Here is a 24,510-nt window from a genome sequence, read left to right as displayed (position 1 = left end):
CAACCCATTTTTTGTTTTTATTAAATATACAAAATAAAGTTTTAACAGAAAGAAAAGAAAAATATGTGACGGACGCTAAGGGCTAACAAACTCCATTAAGCACACATTGCTAGTAGTTTGGTATATAGGTATCCCAAGCACCTTTGGGATGCTTAACAAAGCATATATAAGTTTTTCTAAAGTGCTTGTGCTAAAGTGAAAACAATGATGGTGGCCCGCGTCATTCCTTGTGTATATATGGGTATTCCAATTGCTACAATCCATTGCAATGGGATTCCACAATGATAGAGAGCGTGCAAGACACCATAAGAGTTATGAATGAAATTATGTATCCACAAATTGTCTGTTCCGAGAACCAGTGCGAGCTTACATCATAATAATACTCACTATGTGTGCAGAGTTCGTGCCGGGTCCCTCCACCCCGACGCGCGTTTCGTTCACACAACCCCTCAACCCCTGAAGAAGCACATTGAGCTCTGGAAAAATGAAACAAAAAATAGCAGATTTGCTTTATTTCTCGCTAGTCACTATTTCGAACTTATTTCCCATTTTTTTTAATACATTATATGGGAGACTGATGTAATTTAAAACTACAACTTGTCTTGCAAAAAGTTCTCATATTTATGTAAAAGAAAGTCTCCCTAAAAAATAGGAGGGGAAAAAAGTGCAAAAATGAAAACTGGCTCCAACGGGAAGGGTTCTGCTCTGTATATAGGTGATTAGTGTGCGATCTCTGGGGCTGTGAATGTGGCAGGTAATATGGGGACGTGCAGGTAAATACTTGCTGTTCGCCATGTTTTTGGAGAAAAGCACAATCGTGGCATAAACCGCATGTATTTGCAGCCGGTTTTGCCCGTAGTGCTGGGATGTGATGAGTTAAAGGGAATTCGTCATTGGTAAATGGGAGATTGTGGATCTTCTTCATGTCCGCGAAAGTTTCCATTTTTCCTCTTTCATTTTCCTTCTCCTCCTCCCATGTTCCATACGTTGTCTGCCAACATGGCTGTTCAAGGGCTCGGGTTTTTTTATAATTTCTTTTTTTTTTTTTTTACTTTTTTTTACTGGAAAAGTAGTTTGCAGTGACATCAATCACTTTAAAATGTAATTCACTGAGCAACGGGGAAAAAAAATTCATGTGGTGAAAGAAACGCAATTCCGCCACTGTTTTGGGTTTTGTTTCTCCAGCATTCATTGTGCGGTACAAGTGACCCGGTGACATTATTCTTAAGGTCAGTAGTAGTGATGAGCGAACGTGCTGGGATCAGGTGTTATCTGAGCATGCTCGAGTGCTGATGGTGTCTTCGGCGTGCTCTAATACTATGTTCGAGTCCCCACGGCTGCACGTCTCGCGGTTGTTTGACAGCAACACATGCCGGGATTTCCTGTTTGTTAGACAATCCCTGCAAGTCTAACAAAAGCGCAATGGAACCTCCGATCACTCGATTGCTTCTAGTAGCATGTACCGCAGCGACTCGGTATTGTGTTAATAGGTACATTAGAAGCTCAGCCACAGGCGAGGCGCCCTAGAACGAATAACGGGTGACCTCCGCAGGCCCTATTTGTTTGTGTAAGCTGAGCATGCTCTAATCTGGGCAAAGGTCCTTGTGAAGGGAGGAGGCGGCGGTGAGCTGTGACGCCCCCTATGGTGAATGCTGGATAGAGAGGTGTGAGCCGAGCAGGGGACAGTGTCAGTGACTCTGAGGACGAGGTATAAACCCGCGGTTACATCTGACCACGTTCTTTCATTTGGAAATAAGACGTCTCTTGAATTCTGGGACTATCCCTTTATGTCTGATTGTTATAACGGCACAGCCACTCACCTCACTTATTTTTTCCTTTTCAGTGGTCAAATTTGACGTCTTATCAGAAGACTACTCTAAGGTACGAGCCTGCATGGGGTCCCACTTACTGTTCGCCGGGGTCTTGGGGTGAGGATGTGACATTCGCATGTGGCAGAAATGTTTCATCGCGGTTCATTAAAACTCCAAGCCCATCCATGTGCAGCAGATCCTTTAACTTAAAGGGGTTGTTTTTCCCGTAGACCTTTATGGCATATGATGCACAGGATGCAGGTCCTGACTTTTACAGAGGTGAATGAGTAGTGACGCACGTGGGTGGCCATCAATCGGAGCAGGGCATGGAGGGGTGGGGGGTCAGCCAGGAGGAGTCTGGGGTACACGAGGGCATGACTTTCTATTGGACGTGCCATCCAGTAGCTGCTCAGAATGGCCGCTCAGCACATAGACTTGTCAGCGATGGCGGCCTCACTGAGCGGAGGCTCATCCTCACTTGTGTCTTCTGTTCCAGCTCCTCTTCCTCTACAGCGACCGCTACGTGGAGTTCCACTCGCAGCACGGCTTCTACTACAAGCTGAGGATCCCAAAGTTTGGCCGAGACTTCTCCTACCACTACCCGTCCTGCGATGTGTACTTTGTTGGAGCAAGGTACATTACATTACATTGGACAATCCCTTTTTATTCCATAGGACCCCCACTAATGAACTGATCACAGGGTCTTCCTCTGCCTCTATGGGGCAACCTTGTGAGGGCCCGTCTAGGCCCTGGGTGAGGTCTTAGTGATTATTTTTGTTACAGCCATAAGCCTCCCATGCACCTGACAAAGCCCAATATTGTCCTTTTTGCCTCCCATTGGCCTAGTATGTGTCCTGTCTATTCACTGTGAGCCAATACTTTTTTTTTTTTTTTTTTTTTTGGAGCAATGTGTGCTGATGTATAGATATAAAGTGACGTACTCAAGAAGTATATGTTGAATCAACGGCGATCAATTTGCGGAGGTTATATGTAAATTTGCAGGTAGAGTCTGATAACTGTGGTCGAAGAGTGATTGTATCGCTAGATGCACACAAGGCGTTTGACAGCGTCGAATGGGGGTACCTCTGGCAGGTGCTGGAATGTATGGGGTTTGGCCCACAGTTTGTGGCCTGGATACAGCTGTTGTACTCATTACCATCCGCCAGAATTAGAGTAAATGGGGAGCTATCTCGTCCTATAGGGCTGGCTAGGGGTACTAGGCAGGGATGCCCGCTGTCACCCCTCCTGTTCGCGTTGGCTGTAGAACCTCTTGCTGCTAAGATTCGGCAGTCGGATGGGGTCCCTGGGTTTAGGTATGGCAAAGTAGAGGAAAAAATAGCGTTATATGCGGATGATGTTTTGCTGTTCCTGGAGGATCCAGACAATTCACTAAGAGGGGCCGTTGAAATTGTTGAGAGATTTGGTACTGTGTCGGGACTAACAATTAATTGGGATAAGACGGTTCTTTTTAGAGTGGATGACGTAGGAGAGAATGTGAGTGAGGATGTTGGGGATGAGAGGCTGAAGGTGGTTTCCCAATTTAAATATCTTGGAATATGGATTTCGGTGCCGGTGGCGGAGTTTCTGCAAAGAAATTTGACTCCTGTTATGGGGGTACTCAAGGCAAAGGTAGACGCCTGGAATAAGCTACATCTATCGGTCGTCGGTAGGGTAAACCTTATTAAAATGGTCCTTATGCCCAAAATTCTTTATGTTCTGCATAACGCACCAATTTGGATCCCTCGGGGGAAGTTCAGGCAGATTAATGCCCTCTTTAGAAGTTTGATATGGGGTAGACAATATCCACGTATTAGCTTGGAGACGCTTCAACGACCCAAGGAAGATGGTGGTTTGGCTTTGCCCAACCCGGAAATATACTTCCTTGCGGCCCAGAGCCAGCATTTGAAGGGCTGGGCGCGAGGGGCGTCATCCAGTGCAGTACAACAGCTATTGGAAGAGGTGACGGACCGACGACCGATGGCCAGGTGTTTGGAGGATGGCTCATTGGGCGCGCTGGGGAAAATATACCCAACCCTGTTCCTGATTCGTAAATTATGGAATAGATTAAGGCAGATTCGTGGGGTTACAGGGTTGACTAAATTCACACCGATATGGTCTAACCACAACTTAAAGGATTTTGAGGCCCTGGGAGGATTGATGGAATGGCAGAATAAGGGAATTTGCTTTGTTCACCAGATAATCCAGCAGCAGGAGCTGAAGTCCTTTTCCCAATTGCAGGAAGAATTTGGTTTGCGATCCACAGGGGAATATCAGTATGCGCAGATGAGACATGCCTTTAGAGCTCAGAATAAGAAGGCTGATATCAGGGTTCAAGATGATATAGTGTTGGAGTATGTGTGTGGTGAGGGTACTACAAGGGGAGTTATTTCCACTCTGTATAAGGACCTTATGCACACATTTCTGCTAGATTTCCCTATAAAGGCGAGAGCTAAGTGGGAGAGAGAAGTGGGGCCGATGGAAAATGAAACCTGGGAATCGGTGATGGAGTGGGTTCCGCGACTATCCTTGAGTGAACCATATAGGCTCTCGCAGCTATACATTCTGCATAGGGTATATAAATCTCCGGAAGTGCTATACAAAGCGGGATTGCGTGCCAATTCTGGGTGTCCGAGGTGTGCGAGTGAGAATGCAGGAATATATCACATGATGTGGACGTGTCCGAGACTGGCTGCCTTTTGGGTGGTGGTTTTGAGCCGAGTTGAAGCAGCATATAAGTGCAGAGTTGTTAGAGACCCGATAGTATGTGTGCTGGGATATGTGGAAGAAATTGGAGTTGACAATACTTGGAAGATTGCAATCGCTAGGCTACTCTACATGGCCAGGAAAGTAATAGCACGAAACTGGATAAACGCGGAACCACCTGTGAGAAGGGAATTTCTCCAATATGTTCAACATGGTCTAAAATTGGAAAAGGGGGTGTACAGTAAAAGGGGGAAAATAGAACTCTTTAATAAAATATGGTCTCCTTGGCTTGATTTGGATTGAGGAGTATAGGCGTCGTGTTTCCTAAGACCTGGAAGAGGATAAATTACAAGAGGCAGATAATGCCTCGGTGGGGTGGAGATTGAGACTGAGCTGTCTTATGGGGGAGGGGGGTAGTTGGGGTAATGTTGGGGTTTATTAAAGTAAGAAAATGTGTATCTGATATAATGCAATGTAAATGGCATTCTGTTGTTCTCCTTTTTTTTATATTGTTAATAAAAATCTATTTAAATTAAAAAAAAAGTATATGTTGAAGAATATGAATTTCCAACGATAAACTAGAGCTCGCCTTATCTTGAGATTTTCTTCTATAAAAAAAATAAAATAAACTTTCCTCTCTTTTCAGTTCTGAAGTCTACCGGTTAAATTTAGAGCAAGGACGCTATCTAAATTCCCTGCAGACTGAAGCTACGTAAGTTGTGGTAATACATGCTAAAGGCCACCAGGTGGCACCACACGGTCACATAGCAATGAACTCGCTCGCAGTGCAGATCATCCATCTGTACAGGAGTTTATTAGGACTTTTTCTTGATTTGTGTTTTTTTTTTTTCTAAGTATTAACCTTGCTGACAGTATCTGATGTGTATATATATATTTTTTTTATTTAATTTTTAGGCAGATTAACGTTTGTGACATCAATCCTGCGCACCATTTATTTGCTGCCGGCACAGTGGAGGTAACGCTTGGCTGCCATGCTGCCTTTTCTCACCTAGATTGCTGATCTCTGAGCTTTTGCATGATGATTGAAGTTGCTTTACTCTTCTAAATATCCCTCCCCATAGGGTAAAGTGGAGTGCTGGGACCCCCGGATGAGGAGCCGTGTGGGGATTCTGGACTGTGCCTTGGGCAGTGTAATGGAGGACACGGAGTAAGTACAATGATGGGCTGCAGCTCATCACTCATTATCCCCTCTTTGATCCTTACGGTTCGGTACTTTTTTAATTTGCTCATTTTGTTTTTGTGCAAAATTCAGGTACCACGTAAGCGACTTAGAGGGAAAACAAGGCAAATGATGAATTGTCCCTTTTATCTTTGTTACATGGATGATATCACTATCGTGCGTCTGTGTCTTTTCTTTCAGAATTGAGGGTTTACCGTCTGTCTCTGCTTTGAGGTTTAATGGCCCCTTGCACATGGCCGTGGGCATGTCCACCGGACAGGTAAGGCGATGGCATGGATTGTAAGGGTCTGTGCACATGTTGCTTTTTTTTTTTTTTGTACAGTTTTGTCCTAGTCCGAGCAAAGTGAATGAGACTCCTGAAGTCTTACTGCACACGTTGCTTATTTGTTCCTCGCACATAAAAATCTGCAGGATGTCAATTATTTCAGTGTTTTTGCTGCAGATTTCACCCAAACTAATGAGTGCGGAAAAATCATCCAGAACGTCTTCTACGCTGCATTTTTCTGACAAAGAGATGCCGAAATTCCTGCAACAAATGCTAACATGGACATAATACCCCCAAAAGGCTGAGAGTAACCCAAAATCCAATTATGACCACGGGTCCTGGTTTTAACCCCCGAATCCTTTTTAACCCCTTCACGACATTTGCTGTGTATATGACGCCTGTCTTATCTCACCCTTTGATGTGGGCTTCAGTGCTGAGCCCGCATCTTTTCTTGCACATGTGAGCTGATTTCATGAGCCGACATGTGCCCCCGATTCCACCCCGGCTTGTTAACATGTTAAATGCCCCTGTCAATCTCTGACAGTGTCATTTAACATGCACACGCCTGAAGCGAGTCACTATTCCCGCCCATCGGCGCCCGTGTCACATAACCGCGGGTCGCCGACGGGTTGGCATGACAACCCGGGGTCTGCAGGAGAATCCACTGTCTACAGTCCCATGAGTAACTGGGGAAGCGGACGCCGAGCCAGCGATCAGTTAGTGCCCCTTTATGTGGGTGGTGGGCACAGTCACGCTGCTTTAGGTTCCCATGCAGAGAACAATTCTTTTCATTTCCCTTCTTCCTTCTGCAGGTTCTGGTGTACGATCTCCGCTCCAACTGTCCGCTGATTGTAAAGGATCACCAGTACGGGCTCCCCATCAAATCCATCCAGTTTCATGATCCGTTAGAGCTGATTATATCTTCTGATTCCAGAATCATCAAAATGTGGAACAAGGATAATGTAAGTGCACAGACATGTGGTGCTGGTAGATCACTGAGCGGACAGTCAGCCGGAGTCTTCTGGACCCGATGCGTTACCCTAAGGGGGCTTTCACATTGCGTCCGGTGTCCCCGTCAGGGCATATGTCCGAAATCCCCCACAAATCGAGGTCCAGATGCATGCGCCCACGGGGGGCTATAGAATGTAATGGTGATGTCAGAGCGAACGCGTGCTCTGCTGTGCACTTTTTTTCGGGAGTGAACGCCTACAGGAGCTGGACACTCAGATGTAGCCCACTGCTGTTATTGTTTTAACCCCCTTTCTGACCTCGGACGGGATAGTACGTCTGAGGTCAGAAGCCCCGCTTTGATGCAGGACTCCGGCGGTGAGCCCGCATCAAAGCTGGGACATGTCAGCTGTTTTGAACAGCTGACATGTGCTCGTAATAGGCGCGGGCAGAATCGCGATCTGCCCGCACCTATTAACTAGTTAAATGCCGCTGTCAAACGCAGACAGCGGCATTTAACTACCGCATGCGGCCGGAAATGACGTCATCGCCTACCCCCGTCACATGATCGGAGGTCGGCGATGCTTGTATATTGTAACCATAGAGGTCCTTGAGACCTCTATGGTTACTGATCGCCGGCAGCTGTGAGCGCCACCCTGTGGTCGGCGCTCACAGCACACCTGGTTTTCTGCTACATAGTAGCGAACAGCAGATCGCTGCTATGTAGCAGAGGCGATCGTGCTGTGCCTGCTTCTAGCCTCCCATGGAGGCTATTGAAGCATGACAAAAGTAAAAAAAAAAAAAAAAGTAAAAAAAATGTAAAAAAAATATAAAAGTTTAAATCACCCCCCTTTCGCCCCAATCAAAATAAATCAATAAAAAAAAATCAAACCTACACATTTGGTATCGCCGCGCTCAGAATCGCCCGATCTATCAATTAAAAAAAAGCATTAACCTGATCGCTAAACGGCGTAGCGAGAAAAAAATTCGAAACGCCAGAATTACGTTTTTTTGGTCACCACGACATTGCATTAAAATGCAATAACGGGCGATCAAAAGATCGTATCTGCACCAAAATGCTATCATTAAAAACGTCATCTCGGCACGCAAAAAATAAGCCCTCAGCCGACCCCAGATCATGAAAAATGAAGACGCTGCGAGTATCGGAAAATGGCGCAAATTTTTTATTTTATTTTTTTTTTAGCAAAGTTTGGAAATTTTTTCACCACTTAGGTAAAAAATAACCTAGGCATGTTTGGTGTCTATGAACTCGTACTGACCTGGAGAATCATGATGGCAGGTCAATTTTAGCATTTAGTGAACCTATAAATAAATAAATAATAATAATAATAACCTAGCAAAAAAGCCAAACAAAAACCAAATGTGGGACTGCACTTTTTTTGCAATTTCACCGCACTTGGAATTTTGTTCCCGTTTTTTAGTACAAGACCTAAAACCAATGATGTCGTTCAAAAGTACAACTCGTCCCGCAAAAAATAAGCCCTCACATGGCCAAATTGACGGAAAAATAAAAAAGTTATGGCTCTGGGAAGGAGGGGAGTGAAAAACGAACACGGAAAAGCGAAAAATTCCCAAGGTCATGAAGGGGTTAAAGGGGTTGTCCGGCTATAGGCTACAAGTGTTCAGTCACTCTTTGCGACTGCAGACTTGTGACTATTCGCTGTGAGGGGTGAGGATTCTCCAGCGCCAGAAGCATCCATGTCGTCACATGCCGACTAGACGAGCGCAGCCTCTCTCAGTGCAAGTGTATTGAGTGAGGCCGGACACGTCTAGTTGGAAGTGTGCAAATCCGGTACTTGCTGTCGCATGACTCCCTGTGTCGGCACCGATGAAGTGCTGTGAGGATTCACAGAGCGACTGCCGACATGCCACCCCAAGGGCGGACAACCCTTTTAAATGCCTCTGCCAATCTCTTGACGGCAGCATCTACAGTTTGTAAACTAGATGGGGCGCCGTTCCCGGAACCCTTCGGCCATCACGCGATTGCGGTGCCTATAGGTTAGAATCCAGCTGGCGGTGGTCTGCTATGACAGTGCTCCAGTGAAGACCACTGTGGAGATTCTGATTTTTACTATATTCTGCCATACTCTGGTATTGCAGTTTATAGTATAGATGTTCGGAGATTCAAGTCCCCTAAGGGAACTAAAAAATACAATTAAGTTTTTAAAAACTCGGGAAAAACAGATACAAATTCAGCTTACATTGCCCTTTTTCCCTCCATTCCAAATAAAGAAAAGTAAACCCGATATCGCTGCACCCGCAAGAGTCTGATCTGGCAATTATAAAACTTAAGTAATGCTATTGCTAAGCTCCGTAATGAAAAAAATCTGAAGTGCTAGATACGAATTTTTGTTTTATATGGTCGCCAAAACATAAAAAAATGCAATAAGAAACAGTCAAAATATCAATAAAAATGTCAGCTCAGCGGAGAAAAACCAGCAGCTCCAAACACTGCACAACGAAAACTGTAATCGCCCACAAAACTTTTTTTTCCCAATTTCACTATGCACCACGCTAGAATTTTATTTTTTTTTATGACATGATAGTAAAGTACTCGTAAATGGTGTAATTTAAGGCTACAACTCGTCAAGCGAAAAACAAACCCTCATACATCTGTCCAGGAAGAATAAAAAGGTTCTGGTTGGGACGGGGTTAAAGCTTTGTGCCGGGTGAACTGGCGCTCTGTGGTGCCCAGATCTGGAGTATGTGCCCGCTCCCGGTATATGGGCAGCCTTTCCAGTCTTCTCCGCTGGTTGCAGCAGTAAACCAGTTACGAGCGCACGTCTCCGGGGCGCGTTCTCCGCTTTTATAGCAGATCTTGCTGGGATTACAGGAATGAATGGGATTTTCCTTTCTGCAGTTATTTCACAACAGGATTGTACAGCCTGGGAATGCTTCCAGATGCCCCATAATGTACAGCCGGCGGCGCCCCCTCTGGCCGTACTCATCATCTACCTGGATCTCCTCACCAGGGAGTCCTTCTTACTTTTTTTTTTTTTTTCTGCACAGGGAAAAGTTTTTACCTCTATTGAACCCGAGGCCGATGTCAACGATGTTTGCCTTTACCCTAATTCAGGTGAGAACCCATTTTATGTGTGTATATAGAAGATGTGACCCCCTAATACGGCCTCCAGCCCCACCGCTATCTCCACCGTCAGCCCTTACCACCAGTGCCCCCTCACTGCTGTCCTCCAGTACATGTTACTGCAGGGCAATGTCCGCTCCTTGCAAAAACTGGGTCAGATTTACATTGGAACTTCCCTAATTTTAGGGAAATTATGAACTAGGTAACTTGGGCAATGCTGGCGTTAAAGGCAGGGCTGTGGAGTCAGTAGGCCAAACCTCCGACTCCTCAATTTCCATGACACCGATTCCGACTCCACCAAAATGGGCTCAGACTCCAAAATTTCCATGACACCGATTCCACCAAAATGGGCTCCGACTCCATGACACAGACTCTGACTCCACCAAAATGGGCTCCGACTCCAAAATTTCCATGATGCCTATTCCACCAAAATGGGCTCCGACTCCATGACACCGACTCAGACTTCAACTCCACCAAAATGGGTTCAGACTCCTCAATTTCCATGACACCGATTCCACCAAAATGGGCTCCGACTCCATGACACAGACTCTGACTCCACCAAAATGGGCTCCGACTCCACCATAATGGGCTCAGACTCCAAAATTTCCATGACACCGATTCCAGCAAAATTGGCTCCGACTCCATGACACAGACTCTGACTCCACCAAAATGGGCTCCGACTCCAAAATTTCCATGACTCCGACTCCACAGCCCTGGTTAAAGGTACAAGCATAATTTATGCTCCTTCCTTCAGCTATTATATACCAGCCACACCGTCGACTTGGACCCTCCACAAGGTGAAACGTTCCCCCTTAGACCCAGAGCAGTTTACACAGAACAGATCTCCTGCATTGTACTGATGAGGGGAAAAAGCCCTGAAACAGTGTCTGAATATGGAGGGTCTGTTTTGGCTTCTTATTCTAAGTCATGTAGCACGGCTTGTTACAGGATTGACTTTGACTTGTAGGACTGCTACTTCCAATGGGAAAAATATAGCACAAAGAAATGTTCCTTCTCTGGTGGCCATTGCCCTCCTGTCCAGTAGAGGGCGCTGTTGCATTTCCGTGTCTGAGGCCTGACTGTCGGTACATGTTGTGGGTCATGGCTCCCTGCTGCCAGCACTGATAGTGATGGTGTGCTGCCGAGGTTCCCATGACCCCGCTATCAGGCTGCCCGTAGACTCCGCGCCCGCACAGCTGCCAGGTGTCTGATAACGTTTATTCCCGCTCTTTTGTTTTGTGTCCCCAGGAATGCTCTTCACTGCCAACGAAGCTCCTAAAATGAACGTCTATTATATCCCGGTAGGTTCAGTCTGTTCTGTGTAGTGGGGCGCTGTGTGACATGGACACTTTATCGGGCCCAAATACATACAGCTGCCATTAGTGGCGGCTCAGTACAAGCCGTGTTCCTTGGATTGTGGCAGCTTGGTAAACGCCATTGCCAAAATGACAGCCTCTTCTGTAGTTATCCGTCATGGGTGGCAAATCTGCCCAATAATGCACAGAAACCTGCTCGTCCCAGCATAACCGGGCAGATTGTGTACTCGGGACCCCAGAAAATATCTGAGCATGCTGCCACTTACAGTGGATTGCGAAAGTATTCACCCCCTTGGCTTTTTACCTATTGTTACATTACAACCTGTGTTTAAATATTTTTGTAATCCGATTTGTGTGAGATGCATCTGCACTAAATAGTGTTTTTTTTGGGTTTTCACAATAAAAAGAAAACCAAATATTCATAGTTGTTGGCATGAACCCTAAAAAACCCCTGAAATTCCAGGTTGTGAGGAGCCAAAACAAACAAACAAGCAAACAAAAAAAAAGCCACAGGGGTGAATCATTTTTGAAGCCACCGTAGCTGCCCGGAAGAGCTGTACATGCAGGACCGCCTCTATTCCCCGCTGTTCTGGAAACGCTATATGCTTTGCATGTCTCGGTTGAGAATTTTGAGTAGTAACCCGATGTTTACCCTGGTTACCGTTGTAAATGTAAAAAAACAAACACTACATACTTACATTCCGGTGTCTGGTCAGGTCCCTCGCCTTCAGCTTCCCGCACTGACTGAGCGCCGGCCGTAAAGTACAGCGGTGACGTCACCGCTGTGCTTTGCTTTACGGCTGGCCGGCGCTCACCAGTCAGTGCGGGAAGCTGAAGGCGAGGGACATGACCAGACACCGGAATGTAAGTATGTAGTGTTTGTTTTTTTACATTTACAACGGTAACCAGGGTAAATATCGGGTTACTAAGCGCGGCCCTGCGCTTACTAACCCGATATTTACCCTGGTTACCAGTGAAGACATCGCTGAATCGGCGTCACACACGCCGATTCAGCGATGTCAGGGGGAGATCCAGCGACAAAATAAAGTGCTGGACTTTCCCCAGCGACCATCGATCTCCCAGCAGGGGCCTGATCGTTGGTCGCTGTCACACATAACGATTCCGTTAACGATATCGTTGCTACGTCACAAAAAGCAACGATATCGTACCTTTATAGCTTCACACACTCAGTGCAGTTGTGTTGTCTGTGTGACTTTCCCATCACAATGTGATCTACTGGGAATACTGAACCCACATTATGGCCACATGTCCATATTTGCTCAGTACTTTGCAACTATAGTTGTAAGCCAAACTCAGGAGTGGAACCTACCCACTGAAAAGCTTCGATAGAAAGTTTCAGATCTGTGTTTTGGCATCCCGAGATTAAGTTGGTCCGTGTCTATGGGGCTCCACAGTGCCCTGTCTTCAGTATGAGTAGAGGTGCGTGTGCTCGACCTCCACTCCATTCATCGTCTGAGACTGCAAGAAAGTCAAGCACACTTTTACATACTGTCACGGCCAAAAGTGTTTTCACTCTTGAAATTTTTCCAGAAAATGAAGGAATTCTCCCAGAAAATTATCACAATTACACATGGTTTTTCTTTTGTGTATGTTAGAACAAGGCAGAAGAACTGAGAAAAAGGGTAAATTGGACATAATTTTACGCATAAATTTGCCAAAATTGTTGGCACCTTTACAAACTTGTGGGTAATCAACTTGGTTTTGAGCATGTGATGTTCATTCTAACTCGCCTGTGGCAAGTGACAGATGTGGGCAATTTGAAAATCGCACCGGAAACTACTTAAAAAGGGGAAAAGTTGACTCAATCTTTCCATTGTGTGTGCTAAACTAAGGATGGAGAACAGAAAGAGGAGAAAAGAACTGTCTGAGGACATGCGAACCAAAATTTTTGAACAATATCAACGCTCTCAAGGTTAAAAGTCCATCTAAAGAGATCTTGATGCTCCTTTGTCTACGGTGCGCAACGTAATCAAGAAGTTTACAACCCATGGCACTGTGGCTAATCTCCCTGAACTTGGACGGCAGAAGAAAAATTGATGAAAGGTTGCAACAATGGTGGATAAGCAGTCCCAATCAGGTTCCAAGGAAATTCAACCTGTCCTGCAGGTTCAGTATGCATCAGTGTCAGCGCAAACTATCCATCGATATTTGAATGAAATGAAACGCAATGGCAGCCGGAGAGCCAGGAGGACCCCACTGCTGACACAGAAACATAAAAAAAACTAGACTGCAGTTTGCCAAAATGTGCGTAACCCAAAATCCTACTGGCAAAGGTGCTTTGTGGACAGATGAGACCAAGATAGAGCTTTTTGGTAAAGCACATCATTCTACTGTTTACCGAAACGAGAATGAGGCCTACAAAGAAAAGAACACCGTACCTACAGTCAGGTTTAAAGATGTTTTGGTTGTGTTTTGCTGCCTCCGGTACTGGGTGCCTTGACTGTGTGCAAATCATCATGAAATCTGAAGATTACCAAAGGATTTTGAGTCTCAATGTAGCATCCAGTGTCAGAAAGCCGGGTTTATGTCATGGTCTTCCTGCAGGACAATGACCCCAATCAAATAGTACTTCATGAAGCCCCCAGAAATGGATGGAAGTCTGGAGAGTTCTGAAGTGGCAGCAACAAGGTCGGATCTAAATCTCATTGAACACCTGTAGAGAGAAATGAAAATTTTGGAGAAGGCGCCTTCACATATGAGAGACCTGGAGCAAGAAGAGTGATCTAAAATTCCAGCTGAGAGGTGTAAGAAGCTCGTTGGAGGTTATAGGAAGAGATTGTTTGCAGTTATTTATTCCAAAGGATGTGCAACCAAGTGCCATATTAACCGTATTACCGTATATACTCGAGTATAAGCCGAGACTTTCAGCCCAAATTTTTGGGCTGAAAGTGCCCCTCTTGGCTTATACTCGAGTCAAGGTGGGTGGCAGGGTCGGCGGGTGAGGGGGTGAGGGCGCTGAGGCATACTTAGGCTACGTTCACACTAGCGTTGCGCCGCCCTGCGTCGGCGACGCAACGCGCGACGCATGCAAGAACGCGCGCAAACGCACGCAAAAACGCGCGCGTTTTTTGACGCGTGCGTCGTTTTTTGACCAAAATCGGACGCACAGAAAATGCAACTTGTTGCATTTTCTTGCGTCCAACGCTAGCGTCGAAAACGACGCAAGTGTCGAAAAACGCCACCCAAAAAACGCACGCGTCCCCTATGTTAAACATAGGGGCGCGTCGCCGCTGCGTCGCCGGCGCAACAGCGACGCACATTGGCGGAACGCCAATGTGAACGTAGCCTTACCTGCTTCCAGCGGTCCTGACGCTCCCCCTGCCGTCCCACGGTCTTCGGTGCTGCAGTTCTTCCTCTTTCAGCGGTCACGTGTGACCGCTCATTAGAGAAATGAATAGGCGGCTCCACCTCCCATAGGGGTGGAGCCGCCTATTCATTTCTCTAATCAGCGGTGCCGGTGACCGCTGATAGAGAAAGAAGCTGCGGCACCGAAGACAGCTGTCCGGGAGAAGGAGCGGGACGCCAGGACCAGGTAAGTATCGCATAGTCACCTGTCCACGTTCCAGCCGCCGGGCGCCGCTCCATCTTCCCGGCGTCTCTGCGCTCTGACTGTTCAGGTCAAAGGGCGCGATGACGCATATAGTGTGCGCGGCGCCCTCTGCCTGATCAGTCAGTGCAGAGACGCCGGGAGCTGCAAGCAAGAGAGGTGAGTATGTTTTTTTTTTTTTTTTTTTTTTACTGCAGCAGCAGCGACAATGGCAGAGCTTTCTATGGGGCAATAATGGACGGTGCAGAGCACTATATGGGGCAGAGCTATAGGGCAATAATGAACGGTGCAGAGCACTATATGGGGCACAGCTATAGGGCAATAATGAACGGTGCAGAGCACTATATGGGGCACAGCTATAGGGCAATAATGAACGGTGCAGAGCACTATATGGGGCACAGCTATAGGGCAATAATGAACAGTGCAGAGCACTATATGGCACAGCTATGGGGAAATAATGAACAGTGCAGAGCACTATATGGCACAGCTATGGGGAAATAATGAACGGCGCAGAGCACTATATGGGGCACAGCTATAGGGCAATAATGAACGGTGCAGAGCACTATATGGGGCACAGCTATAGGGCAATAATGAACGGTGCAGAGCACTATATGGGGCACAGCTATAGGGCAATAATGAACGGCGCAGAGCACTATATGGGACACAGCTATAGGGCAATAATGAACGGTGCAGAGCACTATATGGCACAGCTATGGGGAAATAATGAACAGTGCAGAGCACTATATGGCACAGCTATGGGGAAATAATGAACGGCGCAGAGCACTATATGGGGCACAGCTATAGGGCAATAATGAACGGTGCAGAGCACTATATGGGGCACAGCTATAGGGCAATAATGAACGGTGCAGAGCACTATATGGGGCACAGCTATAGGGCAATAATGAACAGTGCAGAGCACTATATGGCACAGCTATGGGGAAATAATGAACAGTGCAGAGCACTATATGGCACAGCTATGGGGAAATAATGAACGGCGCAGAGCACTATATGGGGCACAGCTATAGGGCAATAATGAACGGTGCAGAGCACTATATGGGGCACAGCTATAGGGCAATAATGAACGGTGCAGAGCACTATATGGGGCACAGCTATAGGGAAATAATGAACGGCGCAGAGCACTATATGGGGCACAGCTATAGGGAAATGAACGGCGCAGAGCACTATATGGGGCACAGCTATAGGGCAATAATAAACGGAACAGAGCACTATATGGGGCACAGCTATAGGGCAATAATGAACGGCGCAGAGCACTATATGGGGCACAGCTATAGGGCAATAATGAACGGCGCAGAGTACTATATGAGGCACAGCTATAGAGCAATAATGAACGGTGCAGAGCACTATATGGGGCACAGCTATAGGGCAATAATGAACGGTGCAGAGCACTATATGGGACAATAATGAACAGTGCAGAGCACTATATGGCACAGCTATAGGGCAATAATGAACGGTGCAGAGCACTATATGAGGCACAGCTATGGGGAAATAATGAACGGTGCAGAGCACTATATGGGGCACAGCTATGGGGAAATAATGAACGGTGCAGAGCACTATATGGCACAGCTATGGGGAAATAATGATCTATTTGTATTATTGAAATTCACCGGTAAATGCTGCATTTCCACCCTAGGCTTATACTCGAGTCAATAAGTTTTCCCAGTTTTTTGTGGCAAAATTAGGGGGGTCGGCTTATACTCGGGTCGGCTTATACTCGAGTATATACGGGTAAGTTAATGCCAGCATTTTTGTCCAGGAAATGGGAGCAAATCAGGCTGGAAGTGAACAGGCCGTGTCAATGCACCTGGACTGCTTTTACCCCTCCCCACCCCCCCCAAAAAAAAATAGAGATAGAGCTATAGATAGATAGATTACAGAGAGATTAAAATATATTGACATATTCCGAATGTAGCTTGCCTGATGGCAGTGGAGTGGGGTCCCAGGGTCACTGCTGCAGGAAGCTACAAATATAGGGATCAGAGATCTCCATCTGCACATGTGACGCCTCCAGTGGCCAATCTCCCAAAGTCCCACCGCATTGAAAACCAATGGAAAGTGCGGGGGAGCTCTGGGCTTTCACAAAATGTCTGCAGCGCCGAGCACCCCTCCTATCAGCCTGGGACCTACAGCATCGCGCCACTCCTGCCACTGCCAGTTTCCTGCTGCAGCGACCTTGCCTCCTGGGACCCCGCTCCACCACCCCCGGTAAGCTACAATAAAAGCGGACTATAAGAAGCATTACTATTTTTTTTTTTTTTTTTTTTTTTAAAAGAAAGAAAATAATAATAATCCTATTTTCCTCCCCAAAATTTGGGGTTTGTCTTATAACCTGCACAATACGGTATATATTATACATTTATTTCATAATATTTTATTGACGACAAGGGAAGGTGCTGTGCCACTCTGGTCTAAATAGTGTACGGTATTATTAAATCTGCCCCCATATGTAAAGATAGCGGTCATTCAGTGAGCCGTATGTATGGCGCACCGTGCTCTGTATATAGGAGAAGCACACAACATGTATAGGAACCTCCCTCCTCTCGTGCACTTTGAAGCATTTGTCATTTTGTCTTGTGGTTGGAAAATGAACGCCCACCGTACCCACATCCTACCGCCACAACATGCAATGTCTTGTGTGCTGCTCATTACTATACCGCTGAAATGAGCTGATTAAGAACAAAGCCCTGCAAAAAATAGCCACGCGGTGTAGAGGCGTCTGCAGAATAACGGTGCCGGGCCAAATCCAATAGATGCAGCTCCTCAGCTCCAGGATTACAGTGCAGCATCCAATTATACAGTCTGGCTCTGATGGAGACATATGTTCTGTCTCCTAACCACTTCCTCCTCACTTTGCCAGGAAGGGGACATTTTTTTCGGCACTGGCACAAATTTATTTTTCTTGTCACATTTGGTTTGGCTGTTTTCTCTTAAAATAAAAAGTTATCCAAATTGAAGGTGTCAAAATGGGACCCCCATTGCACATTTCCCAAAAATATAATTTAAATGTTTTTGTTGTTGTTTTTTTTTTTTTTTTTTTAAACGTTCAGTTTCGCTTCTGTTTTATGTCATGTACTGTCTAGATCACTGGTGGATCTCCTGCTCTGATTCTGCTATGAAGAGTAGGACTCCTCCTCTCTTTCTTGTTTTTATTTTGCGGTGTTTTGTTTTGTTTTTTTCAGAATTTTGTCCAGCATGGAAAGTTTGCAAATCACTGTATTATAGGATTTGTCTTCATTCCTGTAGAATAAAATAACGGTGTTCCCAACCCCTGCTTTTCCCTGATCTATTTGCACTGATATCAGAATGTATTGATTAGGAGTACAGGTGATGGATCAGCTCAGCAGCTGTCCCACAGTATGGATAAGCACTCGGAGGAGGACACAGGAGCCGACCATTTCACTGATGAGTGGTGTGCTTTTCAGAACAATCTCCTACAGCTTCTCCCCAGAGGAAATAGTGATACAGGTACTTGGCAGACGCTTTCACTGCCATCATCTGTACTCCAAATGAGCACATTCTGCGATTAAGGCAGGCCAATAGACTTGGGAAAGCAAGGGTTGGAAGCCACTTGGTTTTTTACATGTATGAAGAAAAATTCCCATAATAAAGTGATTTTGCAAAGTTTCATAACTTTCGCTGCTTAAAAAAAATATATATATACAAAATAAATGAATAAAAGATTAGTAAATCTTTGAGACCTGGAGATGAAAGTTACAAGCCGTTGAGGGGAGGGCAGCTGAAAGGCATCCTCCTGCTGCTCAGAGCACAAACAGAACAGGTGCTCCCCTCTTTCATAATTTTCCATGCTGGAGATCTTTTTAGAAAAGTAGAAAAAAAGTCACTCTTTAAATGAGTATTCTCAAGTTATTAAATTGCTTTGATTAGTTAGACAGCATGGAAATAAGCAAGTTTGCAACTGACTTGCTTTTTCTATCGTATGTCATTCTTCTGCTGGGAGAGCTTTAATCTTGCACATTGTACAGCTGGTTTTCATGGTGTACGGCCACTGGTGGCTATTCAGAGCCTGTGTGCGCAGTAGTTACATTTGAGGAGAGGGGTTAACTCCTAACATACAAGCCACCTCTCTCCAGCCCAGTGATTTCTTTACAGCAGTTAGATACTCTCCTCCCTTACTCTCAGCTCCTGACCAGCTGCTATAAATGTAGCAAAATAACAAGCACACAACATTTGCTGCCCCTAGAGCAGGTCTCCTAATCGGGGCTCGCACTGTCCCAAGCATTGTGCTTGTCCAAATGCTCTGTTATCTCTTTTTCTAAATACAATGATAGCAGTAGACACACTCCAGAAGAAAGCACAAAGAACTGACAGTGTTACAGCAGAACTCGTGCGGAGCTTTATAGTTCTGCTAATATTACAGCTCTTCTACAATTTAAGAGGCTAGTTGCGAGCTGCTAAAAGACCTATTGTGAACAACCCTTTTAGGTTTGAGATCTAGTACGTGGCAAGCAGAAATACTAGCTGTGACCACAAACTGTATTTCTGTCTGAGATAATCCTGCAATGCAGGTTGAAACTTACCACTAGTTTCAAATGTTCCTCTTGGTTTTGTCCTTCCCACTAAGATTCAACCCTCCGACTTCACTGTGGATGCTTTCCTCCCTGTCTGCAGCTTGTGTGATCTGCCGTCCATGAAAACTTGGCTACTTTTCCACCTCTAAAACCTCTGCCCTGTTAAACCGTAAAGAAAGATCGTATTTTAGCAGTAAATGTTGTTTTAACCAACTGATGACTGTCAGTATACTCCAAAATGAGAGTGACACGCATGGTCGACAGGCCAATGTTTGATCAACCAGTAGGCCATATTTTCACATTGTGGCTCAGCTGGTCTCGTAGTAAAAGGTTGTCTGTGACAAGATGGCCATTTTACTTTTTATTTTTTATTTTGCTTCTGTTTGTCAGCTGGAAATCACCTGCCTGAGGCTCTTGCACTTCACAGATCAGACAGATCCAGTTATTTCTGGTCACTGTGCGAAGCCTGTGAATATTTGGGGAAATAAAAGCCATTAAACCATTAGTTATGGGATGTGGTGCTGGAGGGGTGGAGGACGTTCACAACAGGATATACCTTTAATCTTGACTTGACTTTAGCATTGAAATAATTATGGCTGTGACATGAAGAGGCTTGCGCGGCTGATACTGTGTGTCCTGTGTTTAAGCTGCCTAACGTCAGCAAAGTGCGTGAGTGGTATCAGGGGAATGCTGGAAATTCTCACTCCCTGGAATTGAGCCATTTTCCTTGAAATCATTAAATCTCGCCGTCTTGTTACTGGGCGGTACGTTTCAGAAACCGGTTATCTAACATATGGCACGCATGAAGGCGCGTCGGGAAACTTCACATCAGAATTGAACCTTTGCGTGCCTGTGTACTTTACACAGTTTTCTCTTTTTCTGTCGTTCCATAGGAATTCTTTAAGGGACACCAGTCCGTATCCCAGTCTTCCCCCTAAACGATATGTAGTTTGTCATTTGGACGGCTTCCAGTTTCCTTGTGGTGCTAGTTTTTAGTCACCTGGTCACCACTCTCCGTGAGATTTGCAACCTCTGGCAACCCGTACCTAATGGCTTGGCAAGAACATGGGTCTTAGACTCTCCTGATGTTCTGACCACAACTGGGGGGAAAAAAGTGGAAAATGGAGATGAAGATAGTTCAGAGCTTCCTCCTCTCTGTTCACTTTTGTGGGAGTTACGGAAGAAGGTGAGCTGAAGAAAAGCCAAGGCGACCTTCTTTATGGGTATCCTCGATGGTCCCAGACTTTGGTCCACCCCACTAATCACGAAAAGGAACATGCATCGTCTCCATGTTTCCCTTCGCGTTGAGGACAACTTAAGCCTACTGTGAACGATACTAAAAATCTGCCCCCGATTAACTTGAACGAGGACGTAGATTACTTGAACTTGTGCTGATCTTACTGTGGAGAAGGTGGCCATTGGTGTCACCAATTAGAAATTTCAAAGGTTAAAAGAAACATGGCTCCTTCCGAAAACGGCATCACATATGTCCATGAGTTGGGTGTGATTTTGCAGCTTGGCCTCCTTTTTGGAGTGGCGTTGTAGTATTGCAATATTTTTGGTGTTTTGGAATAATGGACTTATTTCTAGTCCCCTTTATTTTCTGAAAAGTACACAACCCATAATTGGGTGGTCCACTGGGGACCTCCATAGATCAGGGTGGTAGAAAAGTGAATGAGTCTTGCTCGGGGAAGGATGGAGCCCTCGCTGTCGCCCCACGTGCACTTTGTCTTTTTCTGTCTCTGGTTGAGCCGTACACAGATGGGCAGGATCAGGAAGAAGTAGGTCAATGTGTTAGAGATTTCACCCGGCTTGTGTCTAGTGCAGGGTGGAAAACATGTGCATCCTCCGCCGCCAGTCCAAACATGTCTAAGAGCGAGAGAAACGAGAAAATCCGACCCAACGACAGGAAATCCTAGTGATTTCCTCCAGTGAGGCCCGACGTGTGCGATGTGTTTGCTTTATTGCCTTATCGCCATGAATGAGGCGCTTCATTGTTACTGGAACTTCTCCTTCAAGTGCAAAACTCTTGGCTCCGAAAAGGAAGAGAATCCTTGTTTAACTTTTTTATCTTTGATCCCGTGCCCCCTTTGTGATTTTTAGCACAAGATTACGGAGCATTCCCTCTGGGTTTACATTACAGCACCGGCCAGGTGCGCAGATATTGGGAACTTCACAGTTCCTTAAACTGTAGGGAAAAAAATGAGCAAAAGCAGAATTTTGTATTGTGTTTTTAGGGCTCAATTAAGGAGATGTCTAACTTTTTAAAGGGGTTGTCCCATTTCAGAAAATAATATAACTGCTCGATACTCATCCTCGCGAGGTCCCTGGTGCTGACTTCACGTAGATCAGCGGCTCTGCCCAGATAGACGGCACGGCCACACTCGGAGCCCACTGATTGGCTGTGCCGCTGCCTGTGTCATAGGCGCCAGAGGCTCACCACTGGACATGGGGATGGTGGGTAAAGAGCAAACTGCAGCCAGGGAGCATGAATTTTCTTAAAATTTTATCTGTGAATTGGTTTTTAAAAAGGATCAATCGTTTGTCATAAATATGTAATCTAAACTAAAAAAAAACCCTTTTACTTGGTATAAATAAAAGCTGTTTATTTTGCAACTTTTTTTCTGTTCCCGACCTATGGCCACCCCCTTTTTCCTGTATATAAATCTGGTTATAGGGGGGAAAAGAGGGGTGCAGACTACAATATTTTTCTCTATGGGAATTTTATTGGGAACATCTATAGTTGGCTAAATTGACTAAATTTATGTACTGGGAAGAGAGGACCATAACTGAGGAACGGAGAAAAGAATGATGCCAGATTCAGGAAAATGGCGGCATTTACACCAGGTTAAAAAAAGACACTTATGGCAAGTGATGGGTCCTCTTTGAGGGTTTGAAAACAAGGTCTACAGCACTCCATAACATCATGTCTGTCCATTGGCTCAATCGCAGCTCATCCCCATTTTAGTGAATGGGGAAAAAGTTGCAACCAGCCAAGCTTTCCCCCCTGCCACATAGTATGTAGTATTGTACAACTGCAATTCAGATGAATCTCTCCTTGAACTGCCAGGGCTGCTGATCTTCATCAGGATGGGAGCTGCTCTTACCGAGCGGTGAGCCTTTCTTTGGCTCCCATTTATCCTAATAGGGGATGTTTCATAAAGCCTTTAAATTCAAGGCATAACTCTGGCCACATGTTCATACCTGAGCTTAGATGTAGACACAACCCCTGGGGCTCCATACTGTTGATCCGTGAGTACGCTACCATATTTTGGATCTATTGTCTCCTAGAAGACCATCTCTTCCCACGATGCAATATTCAGCCATAGCCACACATGCAGTCACCCAGGTGGTCCCATCCTGCCGCTGTGGGACGTCCATGGGGCCACCAGCTCTGATTGCTCCGTGTTCTCCGCACAGCATCACTAACGTCCTGATTTCACCTCGCTGCCATCCGCTCAATAGTGAGCCTTTTCGGCATTTGCTGCTGATACCTGCCTTCCTCTGACAAAAACTCTGACGGCCATTAACACCTTCATTATGATTCCTCTCTACAGGAGCCTCAGACAGACCCAATATGTTCACCTTTTCAATTTCAGCCTTTAAGTTCCAAACTACAATTTATTTTTCTTTTCTTTTTTGTTCCCATGCTTAAAAACAACAATCATATTAAGTTTTTTGGGAGCACAGAAAGTGTGTATATCTATGCATGTGTCCATCTATCTAAACAAATAATGAGTCTGATTACTCACGAGTTAGCATTTTGGGGCATTGAGCACCCATTAAAAGCAAGGGAATTACCTGCAGTAAAATCCTCCGAAAACTTTGTCCCAAAGTTGAAAAAGTTTTGTCACCTCCCGTCAGGGCTGTGGAGTTGGTAAGCCAAACCTCCGACTCCTCAATTTCCATGACACTGATTCCACCAAAATGGGCTCCGACTCCATGACACAGACTCAGACTCTGACTCCACCAAAATGGGCTCCGACTCCAAAATTTCCATGACTCCGACTCCACAGCCCTGGTTAAAGGTGCAAGCATAATTTATGCTCCTTCCTTCAGCTATTATATACCAGACACACCGCCGACTTGGACCCTCCACAAGGTGAAACGTTCCCCCTTAGACCCAGAGTCGTTTAGACTGAACAGATCTCCTGACTCCGACTCCGCATCCCTTTCTCCCGTGACAGTTCCCCCTGCTGGGGTTGTGGAGAGAAAATGTATTGGGGAGAGGACGGGTTATATAGAGACCGGCAGGGAAGGAATCCAGGCAGTGTCGGAAGCATCGGGGAGTGATTTTTAGTATTTTTGTTTTTCTTTTTATTTGCACACTGCTGTGTAGGGTCAACAGCAAAATCTGCACGGTTTGGTGTGGTATTGCCATTACAGATTCATCTTCAGGTGCACATACCCTTAAATAAGTCTTTTTGTGACAGTCTTTAGTTTATTTCTGTCATATGCCACTATCGGTGGGTTACTGGTGATCACCAACATCATTGCATGAAAACTTTTCTCCGTGAACCTACCCTGGTCGTTGAGTTTGGTCTCATGGCCAGTATGGCTGATGTACCTCATACATTGCAACTAATCGTGACAGACCCATCGAGGTCTCAGACAGGAGAGGGTTTATAGATTACTATTTCTCAATCTAATTCAAAAGTAGAACAGCTAGGGGTTTATTATCTGTATCGATCAACGCACTAAGACACTACTGGTAAATAAGAGTTGGTGCCAATCGGTGCATAGGTCAATGATCGGTGGCCGCTGAGGGAGTCCTGAGGTCAACCTCGTCTGACAGGATCAACAACGGCTCTGCTTTTGATTTGTCGGCCTGGCGTGACGTCACACAAGTGATGATAAACTAGGCCGTCTTATCAAAAGAGCGAGTGAGTAAAGCAGTTTTAAGCAAACACTAGCCGAGAAACGGGTTTTTCAAAACCAGAAAACCCCTATAAAGTAGGTGCGTGCAAAAGATTGCACCAGTAGTCAATAGGTTAACTGTATTCTGGATTATCTAGATAATGCAGGGATTGCAGGACACCATGTGA

General features: G+C 45.6%; 1 protein-coding gene across 1 annotated transcript in view; it reads left to right on the top strand.

Moving 5' to 3' along the window:
• The window catches only part of NOL10 (nucleolar protein 10), a 50,243-nt gene that overhangs the window by 2,927 nt on the left and 22,806 nt on the right, over positions 1–24,510 (top strand). Inside the window, exons 5-13 of the mRNA XM_069728093.1 lie at positions 1,844–1,881; positions 2,308–2,444; positions 5,161–5,226; positions 5,430–5,490; positions 5,597–5,682; positions 5,896–5,974; positions 6,793–6,942; positions 9,959–10,025; positions 11,283–11,335. Of these exons, the coding sequence (XP_069584194.1) occupies positions 1,844–1,881; positions 2,308–2,444; positions 5,161–5,226; positions 5,430–5,490; positions 5,597–5,682; positions 5,896–5,974; positions 6,793–6,942; positions 9,959–10,025; positions 11,283–11,335 (737 nt within the window). The remainder of the gene's footprint in view (positions 1–1,843; positions 1,882–2,307; positions 2,445–5,160; positions 5,227–5,429; positions 5,491–5,596; positions 5,683–5,895; positions 5,975–6,792; positions 6,943–9,958; positions 10,026–11,282; positions 11,336–24,510) is intronic.

This window comes from Ranitomeya imitator, chromosome 5, assembly GCF_032444005.1.
Source record: "Ranitomeya imitator isolate aRanImi1 chromosome 5, aRanImi1.pri, whole genome shotgun sequence".
Lineage (NCBI taxonomy): Eukaryota > Metazoa > Chordata > Amphibia > Anura > Dendrobatidae > Ranitomeya > Ranitomeya imitator.
Note: the sequence above shows the minus strand (reverse complement) of the source record. Positions and strands in the feature narration are given on the sequence as shown.